Consider the following 20740-nt stretch of genomic DNA (forward strand, 5'->3'; position numbering starts at 1 on the left):
GGGAAAAGTGATTCATCCGTGGCTAACTAAAGAAGTTAAGGATAATATTAGATTAAAAGAAGAGGCCTATAATGTTGCCAAGAAGAGTAGTAAGCCTGAGAATTGGGAGAGTTTTAGAAACCAGCAAAGGATGACCATAAAATCAATAGTGGAGAAAATAGAATGAGAGTAAACTAGCATAAAATATAAAAACAGATTGTGAAAGAGCTTCTACAAGTATGTAAAAATGGAGAGAAGCAAAAGTAAGCATTGGTCCCTTAGTGGCCAAGACAAGAGAAATTATAATGGGGAATAAGGAAATGGCAGAGATGTCAAACAAATATTTTGTATCTGTTTTCACAGTAGAAGACACAAAAAGCATACCAGAAATAGTGGGGAACCAAGGGTCTAATAAGAGTGAGGAACTTAACAATTAATATCAGTAGAGGAAAAAGTACTTGAGAAACTAATGGGACTAAAAGCCGATAAATGCCCTGGACCTGATTGCTTACATCCTAGGGTTCTAAAAGAAGTGACTGCAGAGATAGTGGGTGCAATGGTTGTGATCTTCCACAATTCCCTAGATTCTAGAACGGTCCCAGCAGATTGGAAGGTAGTAAATGTAACCCTGCTATTCAAGAAAGGAGGAAGAGAGAAAACAGAACTACAGACCAGTTAGCCTGACATCAGTCGTTGGGGAAAATGCAGGAATCCATTATTAAGGAAGTGGTAACTTGGCACTTAGAAAATCATACGATTAGGCAGAGTCAACCTGGTTTTATGAAAAGGAAATGTTGTTTGAAAAATGTATTAGTTTTTTGAGGATGTAACTAGCAGGGTGGATAAAGAGGAACCAGTGGATGTAGTATATTTGTATTTTCAAAAGGCATTCTATAAGGTGCCACATAAAAGGTTGTTGCGCAAGATAAGGGTTCATGGGATTGGGGGTAATGTATTAGCATGGATAGAGGATTGGTTAACTGACAGAGAACAGAAAGTAGGAATATACGGATCACTTTCAGGTTGGCAGGCTGTAAGGATCGGTGCTTGGGCCTCAGCTATTTACAATCTGTTAATGACTTGGATGAAGGGACCGAGTGTAATGTATCTAAGTTTGCTGACTATACAAAGCTGGGTGGGAAAATAAGCTGTGAGGAGGACAGAGTCTGCAAAGGGATATAGACTGGTTAAGTGAGTGGGCAAGAAGGTGGCAGATGGAGTATAATGTGGGGAAATGTGAGGTTATTCACTTTGGTAAGAAGAATAGAAAAACAAAACGCTTTCTAAATGGTGAGAAACTATTCATTGTTGGTGTTCAGAGAGATTTGGGTGTCCTTGTGTAAGAAGCGCAAAAAGTTAGCATGCCGGTACAGCAAGCAATTGGGAAGGTAAATAGCATGTTGGCCTTTATTGCAAAGGGGTTGGAGTACAAGAGTAAGGAAGTCTTGCTACAATTGTACAGGGCTTTGGTGAGACCTCACCTGGAGTACTGTGCACAGTTTTGGTTTCCTTATCGAAGAAAGGATATACTTGCCTTTAAAAGCAGTGCAACGAACGTTCAGTAGATTGCTTTCCGGAATGAGATTATGTCCGATGAAGAGAGGTTGAGTAGAATAGGCCTGTACTCTCTGGAGTTTAGAAGAATGAGAGGTGATCTCTGAAATATATAAGATTCTGAGAGGGCTTGTCAGGGTAGATGTTGAGAGTCTAGAACTAGGGGCATAGTTGCAGGATAAGGAGCTGGCCATTTAGTACTGAGATGAGGAGGAATTTCTTCACGCAGAGGGCTGTGAATCTTTGGAATTCTCTACCCCAGAGGGCTGTGATTGCTGAGTCATTGAATATATACAAGGCTGAGATTGATAGATTTTTGGACTCTAGGGGAATCAAGGGATTTGTGGATCGGGCGAGAAAGTGGAGTTGAGGTTGAAGATCAGCCATGATCTTATTGAACGGCGGAACAGGCTCAAGGGGCCGTATGGCCTACTGCTGCTCCTATTTCTTATGTCCTTACCACTGGAAATGCAGGTTTTTTAATGTACATTTTGTAGTTGAAATATTTAAGGGGGGAAACTTTTGAGAAGAAAACTAATGAGACTTCACTTCCAACTATCTGCAAGATTATCTTTAATATTTTCTAGTCTCAACTGTTTTGAGATTACAACTTCTGAACAAAGTATCAATAATCCAGAAAATAAAGTTATTACCCATTGGTATAACTGTTTCCAGCACTCTGAAGTATAGCTTTATGCCAGTTATTTATTTCTGTGTATGAATGAACAAAAAATATGACTGCTGGATGCAATTCAGTACTACAAATCTGCTGTTTCTTTTGTTACAAAAGAATCCATCTCTTCAGCTTATATCTCTGATTTTACTTAATGTATTAAAGCACCTATTGGCTTAATGTTTATTTCAATTCAATCTGGCTAATGTGGAAAAATATTTAGAAAATGCTTCACTTGAAGTTTGTTTGCTTCCCATTTTTTAAAAAAAAACAACTTGCAGCCAGTTCTACTTTAATGGCCATATACTTGCCTCTCCTTAGAGACTTTGTTAGCATTTCATCACAAATGTATATTTCTGACCTGAGCTTGTTGGCAAATACTACTTTATAAATCAGAGAAGTTATACTGCTTTTTGTAGTTTGACACTTCTCACAGGAATTCATTTGTGAACTTAGTTATCTAAATGGTGCCTTTTTGAATTCAAGCCATTTTTCAACTTAATAAAACCTGAAAATTATGTCTCCTGAGTCTATTAAATCTGAACAATGTGAAATATATTTAAATGTCAGTTTCATCACTTTTTCCATGCAGAGGGCTTTGAGACTGCTTACTGTATTTTGAAGATTTGAGTTTTGTTCTGGTATGTTAACACCAATGTGTAGCAGACTCTTGTAAATTTCTGTGTGTGTAATGATCTTGCAGAATTTTTCTGTCATAACTGCTGTTCTGTTACAGATATATTTATGTGATGGGAATGCAGGAAAGAAATGAAAAACTATTCTATAGGGTTCTGCTTGACAACATTGAACAATTGATGCCAATTGTTTACACCCCAACAGTAGGCTTGGCCTGCTCACAGTATGGACATATCTTCAGAAGACCAAAGTAAGTCAAAAACACAGCCTTCATTATACTTTTTATATCATACTTTACAGTCTAGCACCTTTAATCTTGATGGCTATTGCTAGGAGATTGGATTAGTGTATCCTGATATTTTTTTCATATAAAATGAAGGCAGCTCTAGCCATAAGCATGATCAGTATCTCTCTCCCGTGCATTTGTCACACAAGACAAAATTTTTTAAAGCTAGTATTTTTAACTTGGGGAGTAGTTGGAATTTATAGGCCTCTGACTATCTACAGAGAAAACACTTCTTTGGGACAGAGAGGGAGTAGATATAGGAATGGAATTCCTAAAATGTGTGCAGGGTTCCTTCCTCAAGTGGTAGTCATATGCCTACAAGATGAGAATCATTGTTAGACCTAGATAATGAGTAATAGACTAGATCTGGTAGATGAATTAAATGTTCGTGAGCACCTCAGGATTGGTGACCATAATAGAAGGTCAAATAGACAGCAAAAAAGTTAGTACAAAAACAAGAGCACCAGATTGGAATAGAGCAATTTGGACTGAGCTAGCTGAGGTTAGGTGGGAAGAGCAATTGGTACACAGGACTGTAGATCAACAATCAGATTTTTAAACAACAGACAGCAAAATTGCAGAATAAATATACACCATTTGGGAGTATTTATTCTGAATCATGAAGGAAAGAGGTTAGAAACAAACTAAAATTGAAGAGGGGGCATATTGGACCTATGGGTGTGATCAAAAATTCTAAAGTAAAACAAAGACTATAAGCAAATCAGGAAAGAGATTAAGAAAATTAGGGAAGAAAAGTAATTTACCTCTATATAGTGCCTTTCATGAACTCGGGGTGCCCCTAAGCACTTCAGTCAATTAAATATTTTTGAAGTGTATTCACTGTAGGGGGTACTGCACAGATTCACCAAGAATGATACCAGGGTTTAAAGGGTTAAATTATGAGAACACGTTGCATCAACTTGGCTCGTATTCCCTTGTTTAGAAGGTTGAGGTGATCTCACCGAGGTATTTGAAAAGATAAAGGGATTCAATCGGGTAGATGCAGAGAAACTATTTCCTCTGGGGGAATTCAGAAAAATATGGCATAATCTTAACATGAGAGCTAAGCCATTTTGGCGTGAAATCAGGAAGTATTTTTTCATGTGAAGGGTAATGGAAATCTGGAATTCTGTTCCCTCCATCCACCCCTCAAAGGACTGTGGATACGAGGTCAATTGAAATTTTGAAGACTACGATCAATAGATTCTTGTCTGTCAAAGGATATGGAGCAAAGGTGGGTAAATGGAGTTGAGGTACAGACGACTCGATGATCTGACTGAATTGCCAGCTCCTGTTCCTAAGTAATATAGGGCAATAGGGCAGCCAATCTGCACACAGCAAGGTCCCACAAAGAGCAATAAGATAAATGACTTTTTTTAAATGTTGGTTGAGAGAAAAATGTTAACCAGGACACTGGGAGAACCCTCTGCTCTGCTTTGTGCTATGGGATCTTTTACATTCACCTGAGAGCAGACTGAGCCTCTGTTTAATATCGCATCTGAAAGACAGCACCTCCAACAATGCAGCATTCCCTCTGTATTGCACTGAAGTGTCAGCCAAGATTATGTGCTCACGCCTGAAGCAATGATCTTCTGACTTGGGCGAGTGCTACTACTGAGTCAAGGCTAACACCTAAAAGAGTGAGTATGAGGAGAGAATCTCAAAACAAAATTGAACAGTAAAGTATTCAATAAATATATCAGTAAAAAGAGAATTATTAAATGTGAGGATGAACGGAAATTGGCGGGAACGCATAAGTATTTCGCTTCAGTGTTTACAAAAGAGGATATTGGGAGGAGGTAAATTCTGAATTGATTGAAAATGAAATGAGAGATATAATAAATAAATGGAATGCATTAGAGAAGTTAAGCTAAAGGAGGACAAAGTGCAGGACTTATGGGATACTTCTGAGAATTCTGAGAGAAATGGGGGAAGAGTGGGTGAAGACCCTCAAAATACCGAGAAATGGTGCCAAGGCAAAAAAGTGGTAGATGGAATTCAAAGTCACTAAATGTGAGGTGCTATATTTGGGTTTTGAAAAAGTAAGTAGTAGTAAATATACTTGGTTTGTATGGAAGAGCAGAGGAATTTGGGAGTTCAGCATCAAGTGGATAATGCGGTTTTTAAGAAAAAGAAAAGCTAATGGAATACTGGGTTTTATGGCAAGGGGTCTAGAATATAGAAGTCAAGACGTAATGATGCAGCTAAATAAAACCTTTTAGTAATACCACAGTTGGGAATACAGTTTTGGGCAGCACCCTTCAGGAAAGATGTTGAGACATTAAAGGAGATACCAGCCAGCATCCCAGTGAAGCTGGACTATGAGGAAGTACAATTATGAAGAAAGACTAGAAAAATTGTAACTGATTTTGTTACAGCAGAGGAAATTACAGGGTCATTAGAAAAAAGTTTAAAATTATGAAGGGTTGGCATAGGGCAAACTGTTGCAAACTTCCAGTCTGGAAAGAGATTTAGGAGAAACTACTGCTAGGTGATTGAAGCAGTGATCCTATCGGCATTTAAGAATAGGTTAGGTGGTTGAAGGAAAAGGAAATAAAAGGATTTGGAAATGGGTTGTACACGTCAGTGTAGGATTTATGTCCAGGACATCAGTGTATGCTCGTGTGGAGGATAAACACCAATGCGGACTGGCTGGGCCGAATGGCCTGTTTTCCTATTGTAATTTCTACATAGTTCCAGATGTGCCTATTTACAGTAATTGGAGACTTTGTGATTTCAAAGGGACAGGCCAGGTTTCATACAGCTTAACCTTGGCTGAATAATACATTGTGACGTGGTATAACGCACCCTTATCTGTGTTGGCTTACTATAAGTATTGTTACTGGAGATCGTCTAGTTAATAATCAAGGTAAAGAGGCAAGATACCATCATTGTCAAGAAAAATTGAATAAGAGACCAGGTTAATTGAACTAATAACTGATTCCAAGACTGGGCTTTAAAAGTCTGAAGATTGTAGGAGGGCAGTAAGGAGTTCCACAGTTATGAGAATCTGGGAAAGAATTAGTTGAGTAGGAGGCAGTGGTGAGTTTTGATTTCAACATGATGGGAATATGAGGAGGAAAAAGAGCGTGTAAGGCATATTTACATTTTGGGAACAAAAGAAAGTTCAGTAAATAGTATTGATAAAACAGAGCAAGACAAAAAAGGTCCCAATAGTGAGAGAGGCTAGAGGAACAAGGGACTCTATCGGTCAGAAACCCTTTTTTCTGTATCTTGCTCTGAGTGCAAGAGAAGTGTTAGGGAAGCCACATTGGGAGGAGTCTTAGGATGGACTTGAGCTTTATAAGGAGTAAGTTGTTGAGAAAGGAAGTGGTCAGCATGAAACTGAAAATCTAGTCTATTGAAACATTCTCTGTTGCTTTTGATTTTGAAAAAGGAAGTACAACATGCTGAATTGTCATAATTTTAAACATTTCAAGGGCAGTGCCTAAACATTTTCTAATGCTTTCGTTGTCTCTTGGGTAGTTAACTTCATTTTAATAACGGGGATGGAGAGTTGTGCATAGAATTCAGATTATAGGTGTTGCGTACATATCTTTTTTGGGCTTTTAAGCCTCAACCACAGAAACCAGTATCAATCAATACAGATGTAGGGTGATCCTTTTTATTTATTCCCTCTGATTCTTCTTGTCCTCTTGAAGATGACTGACTTGTGCTAGATTGTAGCTTGAGAGGTGGACCTCCAGTGCCTTGCTCTAGTAACCATTGTTCATTTGTGAACTTAGATAATTAATTGACCATATGGTGGGGTGGTGGGGGGCAACATTTGCAGCCTCACCTAACCTTTTGCCCCACTATTTGCTCAGTAAGGAGCACTCTTGCTCTGGTGGTTCAGGTGATCATTAGAAACTCTCTAGTATCATTCAAAAAAGAGCAGAGTTATGACAGCACTCCTCCCTCCACATACACCACAAAAAACAGACTAGTTTGTGTCTCATCTCATTGCTGTTTGTGAGGTCTTGTGCAAAATGGCTGCAGTATTTGTCTACATCACAAGTCACTGCACTTAAAAAGTTAGAATCATAGAAAGGTTACAGCACAGAAGGAGGCCATTCGGCCCATCGAGTCCGTGCCGGCTCTCCCAGAGCAATTCAGCTAGTCCCACTCCCCCGCCGTAGCCCTGCAAATTTTTCCTTTCAAGTACTTATCCAGTTCCCCTTTGAAGGTCATAATTGAATTTTCCTCCACCATCCCCTCAGGCAGTGCATTCCAGATGCTAACCACTCGCTGTGTTAATGTTGTTCCTCATGTCACCTTTGGTTCTTTTGCCCATCACCTTAAATCTATGTCCTCTGGTTCTTGACTCTTCTATCAATGGGAACAGTTTCTCTATCTACTGTCTAGACCTTCATGATTTTGAATAGCTCTATCAAATCTCCTCGCAACCGTCTCTGTTCCAAGGAGAACAACCTCAGCTTCTCCAGTCTATCCACGTAACTAAAATCCCTCATCCCTGGAATCATTCTAATAAATCTCTTCTGCACCCTCTAAGGCTTTACATCTTTCCTAAAGTGGAGAACCCAAAACTGGACACAATACTCCAGTTGTGGCCGAACCAGTGTTTGTAAAGGTTCATCATGACTTCCATACTTTTGTACTCTATGCCTCTATTTATAAAGCCCAAGATCCTGTATGCTTTTTTAGCCGCTTTCTCAACCTGCCCTGCCACTTTCAACGATTTGTGTCCCTATACCCCCAGATCTCTCTGTTCCTGTACCCATTTTAGAGTTGTGCCCTCTAGTTTGTTGCCTCTCCTTGTTCTTCCTACTGAAATGTATCACTTTGCATTTTTCTGTGTTAAATTTCATCTGCCACGTGTCCGCCCATGCCACCAGCCTATATATCCTCTTGAAGTCTGTCACTATCCTCTTCACTGTTTACTACCCTTCCAAATTTTGTCATCTACAAATTTTGAAATTGTGCCTTGTACACCCATGTCCAAGTCATTAATATATATCAAGAAAAGCAGTGGTCCTAGCACCGACCCCGGGGAACACCACTGTACACCCCCTCCAATCCGAAAAACAACTGTTCATCACTACTGTTTCCAGTCCCTTAGCCAATTCTGTATCAGTGTTGCTGTGGCCCCCTTTATTCCATGGGCTGCAATCTTAATGATCAGCCTACCATGCGGCACTTTATCATATGCCTTTTGAAAGTCCATACGCACCACATCAGCTGCATTGCCCTCATCTACCCTCTCTGTTACCTCATCAAAAAACTATCAGGTTAGTTAAACACTATTTGCCTTTAACAAATCCGTGCTGGCTTTCCTTAATGAATCCACCCTCGTCCAAGTGACCGGATTATTGTTTCTAAAAGTTTCCCCACCACCAAGGTTAAACTGACTGGCCTATAGTTGCTGGGTTTATCCTTGCACCCTTTTTTGAACAAGGGTGTAACATTTGCAATTCTCCAATCCTCTGGCACCATTCCTATATCTACGGATGTTTGGAAGATTATGACCAGTACCTCTGCATTTTCCACCTGTCGTTCATTCTTGAGTGGTTTTTAGATTGGTATGCAAGTTTCATCTTCTGCCTAAAGCCATGAGCCAGACCTTTCAGGAGCGAGATTAGAAAACATTTCTACACACAAAGGGTGGTAGAAGTTTGGAACTCTCTTCCGCAAACGGCAATTGATACTAGCTCAATTGCTAAATTTAAATGTGAGATAGATAGCTTTTGGCAACCAAAGGTATTAAGGGATATGGGCCAAAGGCAGGTATATGGAGCTAGATCACAGATCAGCCATGATCTTATCAAATGGCGGAGCAGGCACGAGGGGCTGAATGGCCTACTCCTGTTCCTATGTATATTTTATATTGTAGGCACTTGAGGTCCGACAAGTTTGTGAAAGGAATAGTTATTTCACAATTCACTTCTGGCACATGGTCAATGAATAACATGTAACAGTTCAGTCAGTTGAGTAGAGTTTCAATTTGATCAAAAGCTGAAGTGAGCATTAAACATAAGTACAAATCAGCAACTTCACATCATACTGAAAACTTGGTTCCTTTTTTTAAAAACCTTTTGGTACCTTAACATAAATGACGTCTCTGCCTTACTCCAGCAAAAAAAAAACCTCTGCGTTCACAAGCATCCTTTTCCCTTCCTGAGGTTACAGTATATAATCTTTATATTAAGAATCTTAGTCTACATGTGCTTTCTGGTCATCTTTTTCCCTTAAATTGCTATGTTCACGTTTATAATTTAACTTGTCACACTGTGATTACACCCTCCCGTCACTGGAGGTGCTGCACTTTATCTCGACTCATTAAGCTGGAATTTCCATTAGGGGTGCAATCAGAAGAATGCACTGGACACTGCCAAAGTGAAGTTATGCCCAAGTTTCCCCACACTCATTTGCATAAGTCTGAATGTAAAATCTCCTTTGAATCAGCGCAGTCGAGCAGCATGACCGATTTATTGACTGGAATATGGCCAGTGGGGCCTCAAGAATACTGACTTGAACTAATTTAAACTGAATTTGTTCAAGTAATTGCTGCAGCTGAAGAACAAGATCAGTCAGTGATTTTAATTGACTGCTGATCACAGGTCTTGTGTACCAAGGGCAGATCAATTGAACAGAATTTAGACGTGTTTGTAGAATCAGTATGAGAAACCAATCTGAGTGAAGCTTCAATTGACTGCAGGTCACTGCAACGGCAGGTCATTAACGATGGATTAATGTGACCACGGGTGCCTGTGGACCTGAAATTCAGGGTCATTTGTGGACAGGGACTGCTTCGGGCGAATTGACTTTTGAATCAGCGGAAAAGATCACGGAAACTCGAGCGCAAGTGGTTATGTGTGTAACTCACTTGTGTTTTAATTCCATGATCTTTTGTGCTATTTCAGTCAATTCCAACCAGATTGTGCTGATATCTGGGCGGAAAACGTGGAAACTTCAGGCCATTAAATGCAATGCCACGAGATTCGCTATTGCACTGAATAATTTTGCAGTTCCTAGGCATGTATCTATATACTGAATCACCAATATTGGAATTCCCAAAAATAATTGTACCCAAGGAGAATTTTTCTGCTCTTTGTAGAATCCCAATGAGATTTAATTACTTAGTAAGCCAGCCATGGGGCATAGGGAATTTTAAAATGTTGCTCTCTAGTATCTGTGGGTTAACGTATCATTTAAACTTACTATGTGTGTATATATGTAATTATAGCTTTAAAAAAAGTGTGTGTGTGTGTGATTTCTACGGTCAAGTGTTACAAATGTTTGCTTTGTCGAGTCATGTGATATATTCCTTCAGCAAACTGCTGTTAATGAGGTTATAAACTACTTACAGAAGAACACCATGGGTGATCTATTGTGGGAAAAAATGGGTACATAGTGATTTTCGCAGTTGTAATCTCATTTTGGGGTTCGTGTGTTTTTTTTTTGTGCGTGCCTGGGTACCATGCTTGAAATTGCTTCCATGTATCCATTGTTCAAGTTAGTCACTTGTTTAAAAAAAATTCTATAATACCAATATTTGGGACTGAGGTTTTTTAGTAACTAAATAAATTGTAACTTTATTTGAATATTAATCTTTAATTTCTGTCATCCTTTGACTGAAACTCTAAATGTGATGTTGGACAACATGTGAAACTATTTTCTAACTGACTTCAGCTAGGACTACCTGGAGTGATAGAAAGAAATGAAACCAAGGGCCCAGAATTCCTGCTTTTAATGGAGGTGAATCCCTCACTCTGTTTCTGTCAGTGATGTAATGAAATCATGAGAACATGTGCATTTTAGGAATGCAATTGCATTAAATTGGTTACTGAGAAAAAAGACATTCTCCTGTTTTTTTTTATTTTAGAGGAGGAATTTCATCCCCAATTTGCACAAACAAATGAAATTTTAATACTGTTGAGTGTAAAGTATTTCATGTCTTCGAAGGTGGCAGGACAAGTTAATAAGACTTTTTTTTTTAAAAAGCAAGCACATGGGATCCTTGGCTTTATAAATAAGGCATAGAGTATAAAAGCAAGGAAGTTATGCTAAACCTTTATAAATCGATGGCTAGACCTCAGCTGGAATATTCTCTCATTCTGGGCACCACACTTTAGAAAGGATGTCAAGGCCTTGGAGAAGGTGCAGAGGAGATTTACTAGAATGGTCTCAAGGGATGAGAGGCTTCAGTTACGTGGAGACTAAAGAAGCTGGGATTGTTCTCCTTAGAGCAGAGATGGTTAAGGGGAGATTTAATAGAGGTATTCAAAATCATGAAGGACTTTGATAGAGTAAGTAAGGAGAAACTTTCCAATGATGGATGGGTCGGTAACCAGAGGACGTGGATTTAAGGTAACTGGCAAAAGAGCAAGAGATGCAATGAGGAGAATTTTTTTACGCAGTGAGTTATGATGATCTGGAATGCACTGCCTGAAAGGGTAGTGGAAGCAGATTCAATAATAACTTTCAAAAGGAAATTGGAAAATTACTTGAAGGGGGAGAAAATTGCAGGGCTATGGAGGAAGAGGGACTAATTGGGTAGCTCTTTCAAAGATCCAGCACAGGCACGATGGGCTGAATGTAAGATTCTATCCTTCTCTGCTTAAGATTTTATGATTAAGTTCAGCTAGTAGGACGAAAGGACACAATTTATTTTTCACCATTTTAAATTTTATATTAGCAAGGCTCTTTTCTTTTCTCTGGAAAAGAGAAGCCTGAGAGGTGACCTGATAGAGGTCTTCAAAATTATGAATGGATTCGATAGGGTAGACATAGGGAAGATGTTTCCACTTGTGGGGGAGTCCAAAACTAGGGGCCATAAATATAAGATGGTCACTAATAAATCCAATAAGGAATTCAGGAGAAACTTCTTCACTCAGTGGTGAGAATGTGGAACTCGCTACCACGTGGAGTGGTTGAGGCAAATAACATGAAGGTGTTTAAGGGGAAGCTAGATAAGTACATGAGGGAGAAAGGAATAGGATATGTTGATAGGGTGCGATGGAGTGGGAGGAGGCTTATGTGGAGCATAAACACTGGCCGAATGGCTTGTTTCTGTGCCATATATTCTATGCATTGAAAGGTTTTTCCAAACATGTCATTCTTACAAAGTAGTAGAGACAAAGGTATTCGGGGTGCGCAAAAAAGATCTCTCATGTTAAGATGAAGTTATAGTACTAGAAGAACAACTTTGATGGACTGAAATATTTTTTCTTTGCTCTTTTAGACAATCTGATTGTAAATTTTCACTGTGCCTTGTAAAAATTACTTCTGCAATATGAAATGTTCATTTTTCTATGTTAATTTTTCTTTCACATTGCAACAGAGGCGTGTTTATTTCCATCATGGACCAAGGTCATGTTGGATCAATTCTTGACAACTGGCCAGAGCCCAATGTAGAGGTAAATAATAAATGGTGCATTTAAAAATACAGTTGGTATCCAGCCTGCTGGTGTATTTTAATGTTTGAGCAAACATTTCTGCATGAGGTCAGTTAGAGCTAATTATTGGACTGTATCCCAATTGGAAGAATTGGATGTTTCCATAAACATTAGACTGCATGTCCTACCTAAACCCAGAGATCACTTCAATCCCTCCCTCCTTCCTTCCTGGTTCTCCCAGTACTTCAAATATATAATAATCTGCAGCATTAATAATGTAATGCTGAGTTAATCTATCCTGTCTGGGATGTTTGGCTGCTTCAAATTGTTATGGGGTGACATTAATGAGGACATTTAAAACCAGAAACGTTGGCCTCACTTTATTTTCTAGTGAGAATAACTTTTCACCTCTGGCCCACGCTGATGCAGTGAGAACCTCCCCTCAATGCTGACTCTAAGAGTTACACCTGAAAATATCACACCTACACAATGGGATTTGGAGCCGGGGGGAAGAGAAAAGAAAGGGGTTAGTTTCTTTGATTGGGGCTGAGCCTTGTAATGTTGGGGCACTGTAGAAGAAGATTCTGCACAACAACTTGCATTTATGTGGCACCCTTAATGTTAAAAACACAACCCAGTGGGTGTAATGAAAACAAAAAATGTGGTCCTAAAAGGAGAGGGGGATGGAGAAGAGGGATTTAGGGAGGGAATTCTAGACTGTGAGGGCCTTGATAGCTGAAGGCATAACTGCCAGTGATGAAACAAAGGGAGGGGGAAATGCACAAGAGGCTGTAGTTGGATGAGTGGAAAGTTCAGGGAGGGGGGGTGCTATTGAGCTAGAGGAGATTAGAGATAGCTGGGCAAATCAACACCCAGGATGAGAATTTGAAATTTGAGCTGTTGGGGATCCAGGAGCCAATTTACGTCAGTGAGTAGGGAGGTGATTGGCGAGTAGGATTTATAGTGGAATAGGAAATGGGCAGCAGAATTTTGAATGAGCTGAAAATGAAGGAGGAGGATGGGAGGCTGGCCAGGAGAGCATTGGAGTAATTGAGTTTGGTGGTGACAAAGGCCATTGTAAGGATTTCAGCAGCAGATCAGCTGGGGTAGGGGCATGGCAAGAGGTAGAAGGTAAGCAATCTGTGCTGGAGAGGATATGGGACAGAAATTTGGCTCTGATTGGAACATGATGCCAAAGTTGCAAACTGTCCAGGGGCTGAAGGCAATAGTTTTGCTCATCTCAATATTAGTGCTGAAGACTTGTGCTCCAGAACTAGCTGCGCCTTTAGCCAAGCAGTTCCAGTACAGCTACAACACTGGCATCTACCCGACAATGTGGAAAATTGCCCAGGTATGTCCTGTCCACAAAAAGTAGGACAAATCCAATCCGGCCAATTACCGCCCCATCAGTCTACTCTCGATCATCAGCAAAGTGATGGAAGGTGTCGTCGACAGTGCTATCAAGCGGCACTTACTCACCAATAACCTGCTCACCGATGCTCAGTTTGGGTTCCGCCAGGACCACTCGGCTTCAGACCTCATTACAGCCTTGGCCCAAACATGAACAAAAGAGCTGAATTCCAGAGGTGAGGTGAGAGTGACTGCCCTTGACATCAAGGCAGCATTTGACCAAGTGTGGCACCAAGGAGCCCTAGTAAAATTGAAGTCAATGGGAATCGGGGAAAACTCTCCAATGGCTGGAGTCATACCGAGCACAAAGGAAGATGGTAGTAGTTGTTGGAGGACATTGCTACAGGAGTTCGGCAATGTCCTAGGCCCAACCATTTTCAGCTGCTTCATCAATGACCTTCCCTCCATCATAAGGTCAGAAATGGCGATGTTCGCTGATGATTGCACAGTGTTCAGATACATTCGCAACCCTTCAGATAATGAAGCAGTCTGAGACCGCATGCAGCAAGACCTAGACAACATCCAGGCTTGGGCTCATAAGTGGCAAGTAACATTCGTGCCAGCCAATGACCTCTCCAACAAGAGAGAGAGTCTAACCACCTCCCTTTGACATTCAACGGCATTACCATAGCCGAATCCCCCACCATCAACATCCTGGGGGTCACCATTGACCAGAAACTTAACTGGACCAGTCATATAAATACTGTGGCTACGAGAGCAGGCCAGAGGCTGGGTATTCTGCGGCAAGTGACTCACCTCCTGACTCCCCAAAGCCTTTCCATCATCTACAAGGCACAAGTCAGGAGTGTGATGGAATACTCTCCACTTGCCTGGATGAGTGCAGCCCCAACAACACTCAAGAAGCTCGTCACCATCCAGGACAAAGCAGCCCGCTTGATTGGCACCCCATCCACCACCCTAAACGTTCACTCCCTTCACCGGCACACTGGCTGCAGTGTGTACCATTCACAGGATGCACTGCAGCAACTTACCAAGACTTCTTCGACAGCAGCTCCCAAACCCGTGACCTCCACCACCTAGAAGGACGAGAGCAGCAGGTACATGGGAACAACACCACCTGCACGTTCCCCTCCAAGTCACACACCATCCCCACATGCAAATATATCACCGTTCCTTCATCGTCGCTGGGTCAAAATCCTGGAACTCCCTAACTGCACTGTGGGAGAACCTTCACCACATGGACTGCAGCAGTTCAAGAAGGCAGCTCCCCACCACCTTCTGGGGCAATTAGGGATGGGCAATAAATGCCGCCCTCGCCAGTGACGCCCATGCCCCATGAACAAATAATGAAAAATCTGGAGGAACTTGTGGCTTCATCCAAGACTTTAATATCAGACAAGCACTGATGGTATTGAGGCAGTGGAGGTATTGAGGTGGTGGAGAGAAGTTGAGCATACATGTGGAAGTTGACCCCATGATTGCAGATGATGTTGCTGAGGGGCAGCATGCAGATGAGGGGGGTGAAGGATGGATTCTTGTTTGTTGGGGGGGGGGCGGGGGGGAAGAGAAACAGGACTTCCAAGGTAGTGCAAGGGAAGGAAGGATGGTATGAGTGACAGAGTTGTAGGAGAGGTTGGCATAGGAAATGACAATGCATTCCAAGACCTTGGAGAAGAAAGGGAGGTCAGGGGTGGGGGTGGTGGTTGGATCAAACGTGGTGTTTTTTGAGGGGAGATGGCATTTTTGAAGAAGAGGGAGTGGGTGCCTGAAGAGATGGAACCATTTAAACATCAGGGAATGTGGCCGAAGGAGTAGGAGTTAGATTTCATGAACAAGGTTATCTTGGTGAGGGTATGAGGGGAGATGGGAGAGAAACTTGAAAGAGATTTGGATTCATGGAAAGGGCAACTGTGAGCCTGGGGGGTTATATTGGCATGGTGGGTTGTGGGGGCAGGGGAGGGAAAAGCAGCATAATGGATGGTCTCAGTCTTGGTGATAACGAAGTCCATGAGCTCCATGCACTGGTTAGTGAAGTACAGATGAATGGAGAGCCAAAGGCTAGACGATTGAGAGCCTGAGAGTTCTGTTTTACATAAGTTGAGTGTTATTTTTCCAGGGGCAGATGCAGAAGGAGATGGCTTGAAAGGGAGTAGGGGGATGTGGGTGCTAAAGGACACAAGGTAGTGGTCAGAAATGGCCTTGTTGGTCATCGGGAGCAGAGAGGCCATGGGAGCTGGCACGGTCAGGTGATGGCTGTAAATATGGGTAGAAGAGTTTATATGGAGAAAGAAGTTAAAGGAGGACAATAAATTTGGGGGAGAGGGGATAGGGAGAGCTGAGCTGTAGATTGAAGTCACTGAGAATGTGGAGTCACAGTGCAGAGGCTGAGTGAGGAAAAAGGAGAATATTTTGGGGAGGAATTCTGAGTGGGGTGGTAGATGATGACTCTTTTAAAGGAAAAGTGAGAGGGGTGGAAAAGTGTGAGGTACTGGAAGGTGCCAGAGGAGTAGCGGGAGAGGCCATGGTGTATTGGTCATGAGACCAACACAGCAGTGGTTTGGGTGGGACTGGTGGTGAAAAGTATAGCCTGGTGGGAGGCTTCTGTAAGGGGCAAGATATTGCCACTATGTACTACACCTGATCTGGTAGTGTTTGATGCTTGAATCATTCTTTAGCAATGACATCCTGCACCTTTTGAGAGCACAAAAAATCATAAAACTGTAAAAGCAGAAAGATTTGAATGGGATGGGATTTCTGAGATTCTAGTTATTTTGTATATGCTAACACTTCAGCCTTTCTGGTCCTTGCACTCTCTGGTGTTGAATTTATTTGAGTTTACTAATCCATGCAATAGAAAGAGAATTGAATCACCCATTTGACATTTAAATCCTTGCATTACTGCTAATGTTACTGCTGTATTCTTGTAGAATAACTAAATACCTGTTGCACTTTGGGAATGTTCAACTTGAAATTTAATAAATGTACTACAGGTGTATTAAAAAAAAATGGAAGATTAATGATTATTACAGGAGCTGAAAATATTTAGTTACATGGTGTTTTTTAATGTAGAGATACTGTATTGAAGGGTTTGTTGCACATAGATTAATATCGCATCTTAATTTTATTTCTCCTCGTAGGCTGTAGTGGTAACAGATGGAGAACGGATATTGGGACTTGGAGACCTAGGGGTTTATGGGATGGGAATACCGGTGGGAAAGCTGTGCTTGTATACAACATGTGCTGGAATTGATCCCCATAAGTGCCTTCCTGTTTGTATCGATGTGGGTACTGACAATGAGGTAACTGCAAAATGTATTTAAAATGTTTATTGGTCCAATAAATGGTATTGCTTTACTTTTCTTCAGCCTTTATAGACCAGTTGAAATACTGAAACAATGGTTTGACTAAATGTTCTCAATTTTTTTTAAAGCATATTTTAAACCATGTATGAAGGAAGTGATAGGCCTCCAAGCTGTTGCTGTTGTAAGATTTCAGAGAGGGTGAATTTTGCACAGATCCTCAGATATCAGAATAAGGATACTTTAATAACATTTAATTCATTCAAGTTTTCTTCTTTAAACCTTTTTTTAAAAAATCTGAATTATAAAAAGAAAAATTGCATAATGAACCTCTAACATCCCTTTTTTATATAGTTATTGCCATTCTGTTTTTAGCAGATGAATAGTCATAGAATCATACAGTACAGAAGGAGGCCTTTCAGCCCATCGTGCTTGTGCTGGCTCTTTGAAAGAGTTTTCCAATTAGTCCTACCCACCTGCCCTTTCCCGAAAGGCCTGCACATTTTTACTTTTCAAGTATAGGTGAACATTTACAGTAGCTGAAATGCTTTGCGCAGGAAGCATTTCCACCAGAGAGAGATGGAAATAATTAGTGGGAGAGAAGCAAAAGTAGGGACAGGATGAAGATGGTTGCTTGTTTTTGTATTTGAACTACACAACAAGGTGTGTGTTTCATTGAAATTTTATAAGTACCTGCAGTACTTTTTACTCCTATAAGTGGTGCTGATAAGTACTTTCAATGTTAAAGTTGTAGTATTAGTGTGACACATTCATTGCTATTTTATAGATATTTACCTGAGACTGCACAATCTGTCCAGTGTTCCCATTAATTGCTTGAAGGGTTTTCTTAAAAATGTATTCAGCAGCCATTTTTTTTCCTTGGCAACTGAAATTTCTAAAATCTAAGGTTTAAACAGAATAAAAATTGAAAAAATACACTTACCATTACATGATTAAATTTATCTTCTTTAAAGTTTTTGCTTGATGGCCTCGGGCAGAATCAAATGCATGGGCTTCAACTGAATACTTCTGGCCCACAACAGTTAAGGGAGAGCTTTAAATCACATCTGTGTATCAGCATTTGTAGTTTGCAGAATTTCCCAGCCTGCAATCTGTGCAGAACAGGAATTGAAGGGTGTGTGTTCTCGTACGTGAGGCTTTGAGAGCTCTTTGCTTTTCCTGTTTTGGAGGCCTCCCCCCACTACCACTACTATTCGCCACTACTGAGCCTGCTACTGCATTAGCTTATTGATTTTGAAGTCCACTTGTCTGTGACTTTATTAGTTCACTGCTGTCCACTTTGCCATTTAACTCACTGGTGTCTGCTGCATTGAATTTATTGATTCAGCAATGGCTGATAGTGTACTAATTCACTGGTGCCTACACAGCTGTGATGCAATGTTAATCAGCTTTTCCGTGTTATCAGTGAGTCATGATGCATGTGCTTATAGTGTTGATTACTGTGGATTCTATTTTTTTCTGTTGGAATTGTCATGAAAAAAGCGCACATTTTGTTCGAATTTATGTTCTGCCAGTTAATTCTGTTATTTATTGTAGTGGTCGTTACATTCTTTCAGAACTAGAGATAAAACTTCATTATAAAGGTCTTGACTCTATCTTGTGATGCTGTACATGGTGAGAAAAACTCTGTTGCAGAGGATGGCATCTGCTGGGATTGGGAGTAATGCTTGGGGTTTAGCAAGCTCTCGTTTTGAAACACTGCATCTAATTCTGAGCAATTCCATGGGAAATCCACGTGTGTGTGTGGTGTGTGTGTGGTGTGTGTGTGGTGTGTGTGTGTGTGTGTGTGTGTGTGTGTGTGTGTGTGTGTAGAATTTATTTAGGAATGTGTATTTTCAGACTTAAAACTTGAGTTTTTTTCTTATAGATGTTATTGAAAGATCCCTTTTACATGGGTCTTTACCAGAAGAGAGACCGTTCACAACGCTATGATGAGCTTATTGATGAGTTTATGGAAGCAATTGTAAACAAGTTAGTAAACCTACCTTTTGACTGTCATGCTCTCTCTTGTCAAGCATTGGCAGTAGGGGAAGAATATTTGTCAGCATTTACCTGCAGTACCTGACACACTGGTTGACATTTAAAGTGTCAAATGCTAGTCATGGTAATGTTGGGTGCCAAGCTAGGTACTGTGTTTTGGCCCCAAGTCAGCTTACAGTAACACTACAGAGTCACTGGGGGTCAGCACAGAAATGTGATTAGTTGTTATCACAGGACATCAGTGTGTGTCTTGAAAGGTGGTGTATTCATGCTATAAGTAAAACTGAAATCATAATATCTTAATTAAAATGAGTTCTCAATTCTGCTAGAACTATAAAACAAATCCAACTACTTATCAATCAGCTTAATGAAAATTGCATGCTTGCTCCCATAGTCACCGTACTCATTGCACACTGCTGCCCAGTTGTAATCATAGCCTACCATCCCGATTCAGCCAGTTTCAAACTTTCCAAGGGCCTGTCTATAGATTTGCTAAGAACACCATTGATTGAAGTTGTCTGGGAGCTTTCCTCCTTCACCCTCACTAATACTTCTTGGGGTTTCTTTCCACTGCCCCTGCCCTCTGCAAAAGAGTTGTATGGCCTGGGTAACTCTATTTATTTTTCTCTTTTGTGTTCCAACATAGAGGCTGTTCTGCAAAGTGAAGTTGATGTCCAGTGCACTTTCATCGCCACACATTTCAATAGTCCTTCAAGAATCCTCAACCTACGCCCAATAAATTAGCATTCACTGCAATTGAGCGTAAACTGCTTCACTTCGGCCCCACTGACTAATCTTCTGCGGCACTCCCCCACCGAGAGGATTTCCAAGATCACTGCACAAGCCAAGATTCCATGACCGCCCACCCCACTTTATATTAAAAAAAAAATGCATGGAACAAGAAAAAGCCACACCATTTAGCCCAGCAAGCTTATTTCTTCCACAGATCAAGTACAGTCTGTTGTAAAATGGATTCTACCCCACCAATTTTAACTCCTCAGAGGTTCTGCTATATTCCTCTTCTCTGTCCCTAAATCAAGCAAAGGTCCAGAATGTGTCTCCCCTTCAAATACCTTCTTTGACATGAAACTTTAATGATCCAACCAGTTCAGAGAATCGCATTGCAGTTGATTATCCTTATTTTTACTGATCCTTCTAATCCTTAATCTAGTGCCTAAACAGATATTCTTCCAGCTGTGTTTTAAAAAAAAATTTTTTTCATTCCAATTTTGCTCCCTTCCTGTCCTGTTGGGGTTTGCAGCCCTTTGGGAGCTTGTTTAAGTGGCTGAAGTAGTGAGTGTAGGCAGATCACAGTTGAGACCTCTCCTCGCCCAGCATCCACACAGGCATTTTGCAGCAGGAGGAACTAGACATCAGTCATCAGAAGTGAGAACCCTGGCTGATTTTTCAGCCAGTGTTCTCTTGTTCGAGAACACTTGAGGCCAATTTTATTGCTGCCCTTGCTGAGACCTGCCAACTCAGCATAAACCAGGGGTTGAACCAGGTGTCTTCAGATAGTGGTTAACTGCATTTTGTGGCTGAAGACTGATCGTTTTGATATACTTTTAAGATGCTTTTAATAACT

At 40.8% G+C, this 20740-nt stretch overlaps 1 protein-coding gene across 1 annotated transcript in view; it reads left to right on the forward strand.

Annotated features, from left to right (window-relative positions):
• me2 (malic enzyme 2, NAD(+)-dependent, mitochondrial) overlaps positions 1-20740 on the forward strand; it is a 76027-nt gene that overhangs the window by 20316 nt on the left and 34971 nt on the right. Inside the window, exons 4-7 of the mRNA XM_067989403.1 lie at positions 2943-3092; positions 12430-12505; positions 16993-17154; positions 19043-19146. Of these exons, the coding sequence (XP_067845504.1) occupies positions 2943-3092; positions 12430-12505; positions 16993-17154; positions 19043-19146 (492 nt within the window). The remainder of the gene's footprint in view (positions 1-2942; positions 3093-12429; positions 12506-16992; positions 17155-19042; positions 19147-20740) is intronic.

Source organism: Heptranchias perlo, chromosome 1 (genome assembly GCF_035084215.1).
Source record: "Heptranchias perlo isolate sHepPer1 chromosome 1, sHepPer1.hap1, whole genome shotgun sequence".
Taxonomy (NCBI): domain Eukaryota; kingdom Metazoa; phylum Chordata; class Chondrichthyes; order Hexanchiformes; family Hexanchidae; genus Heptranchias; species Heptranchias perlo.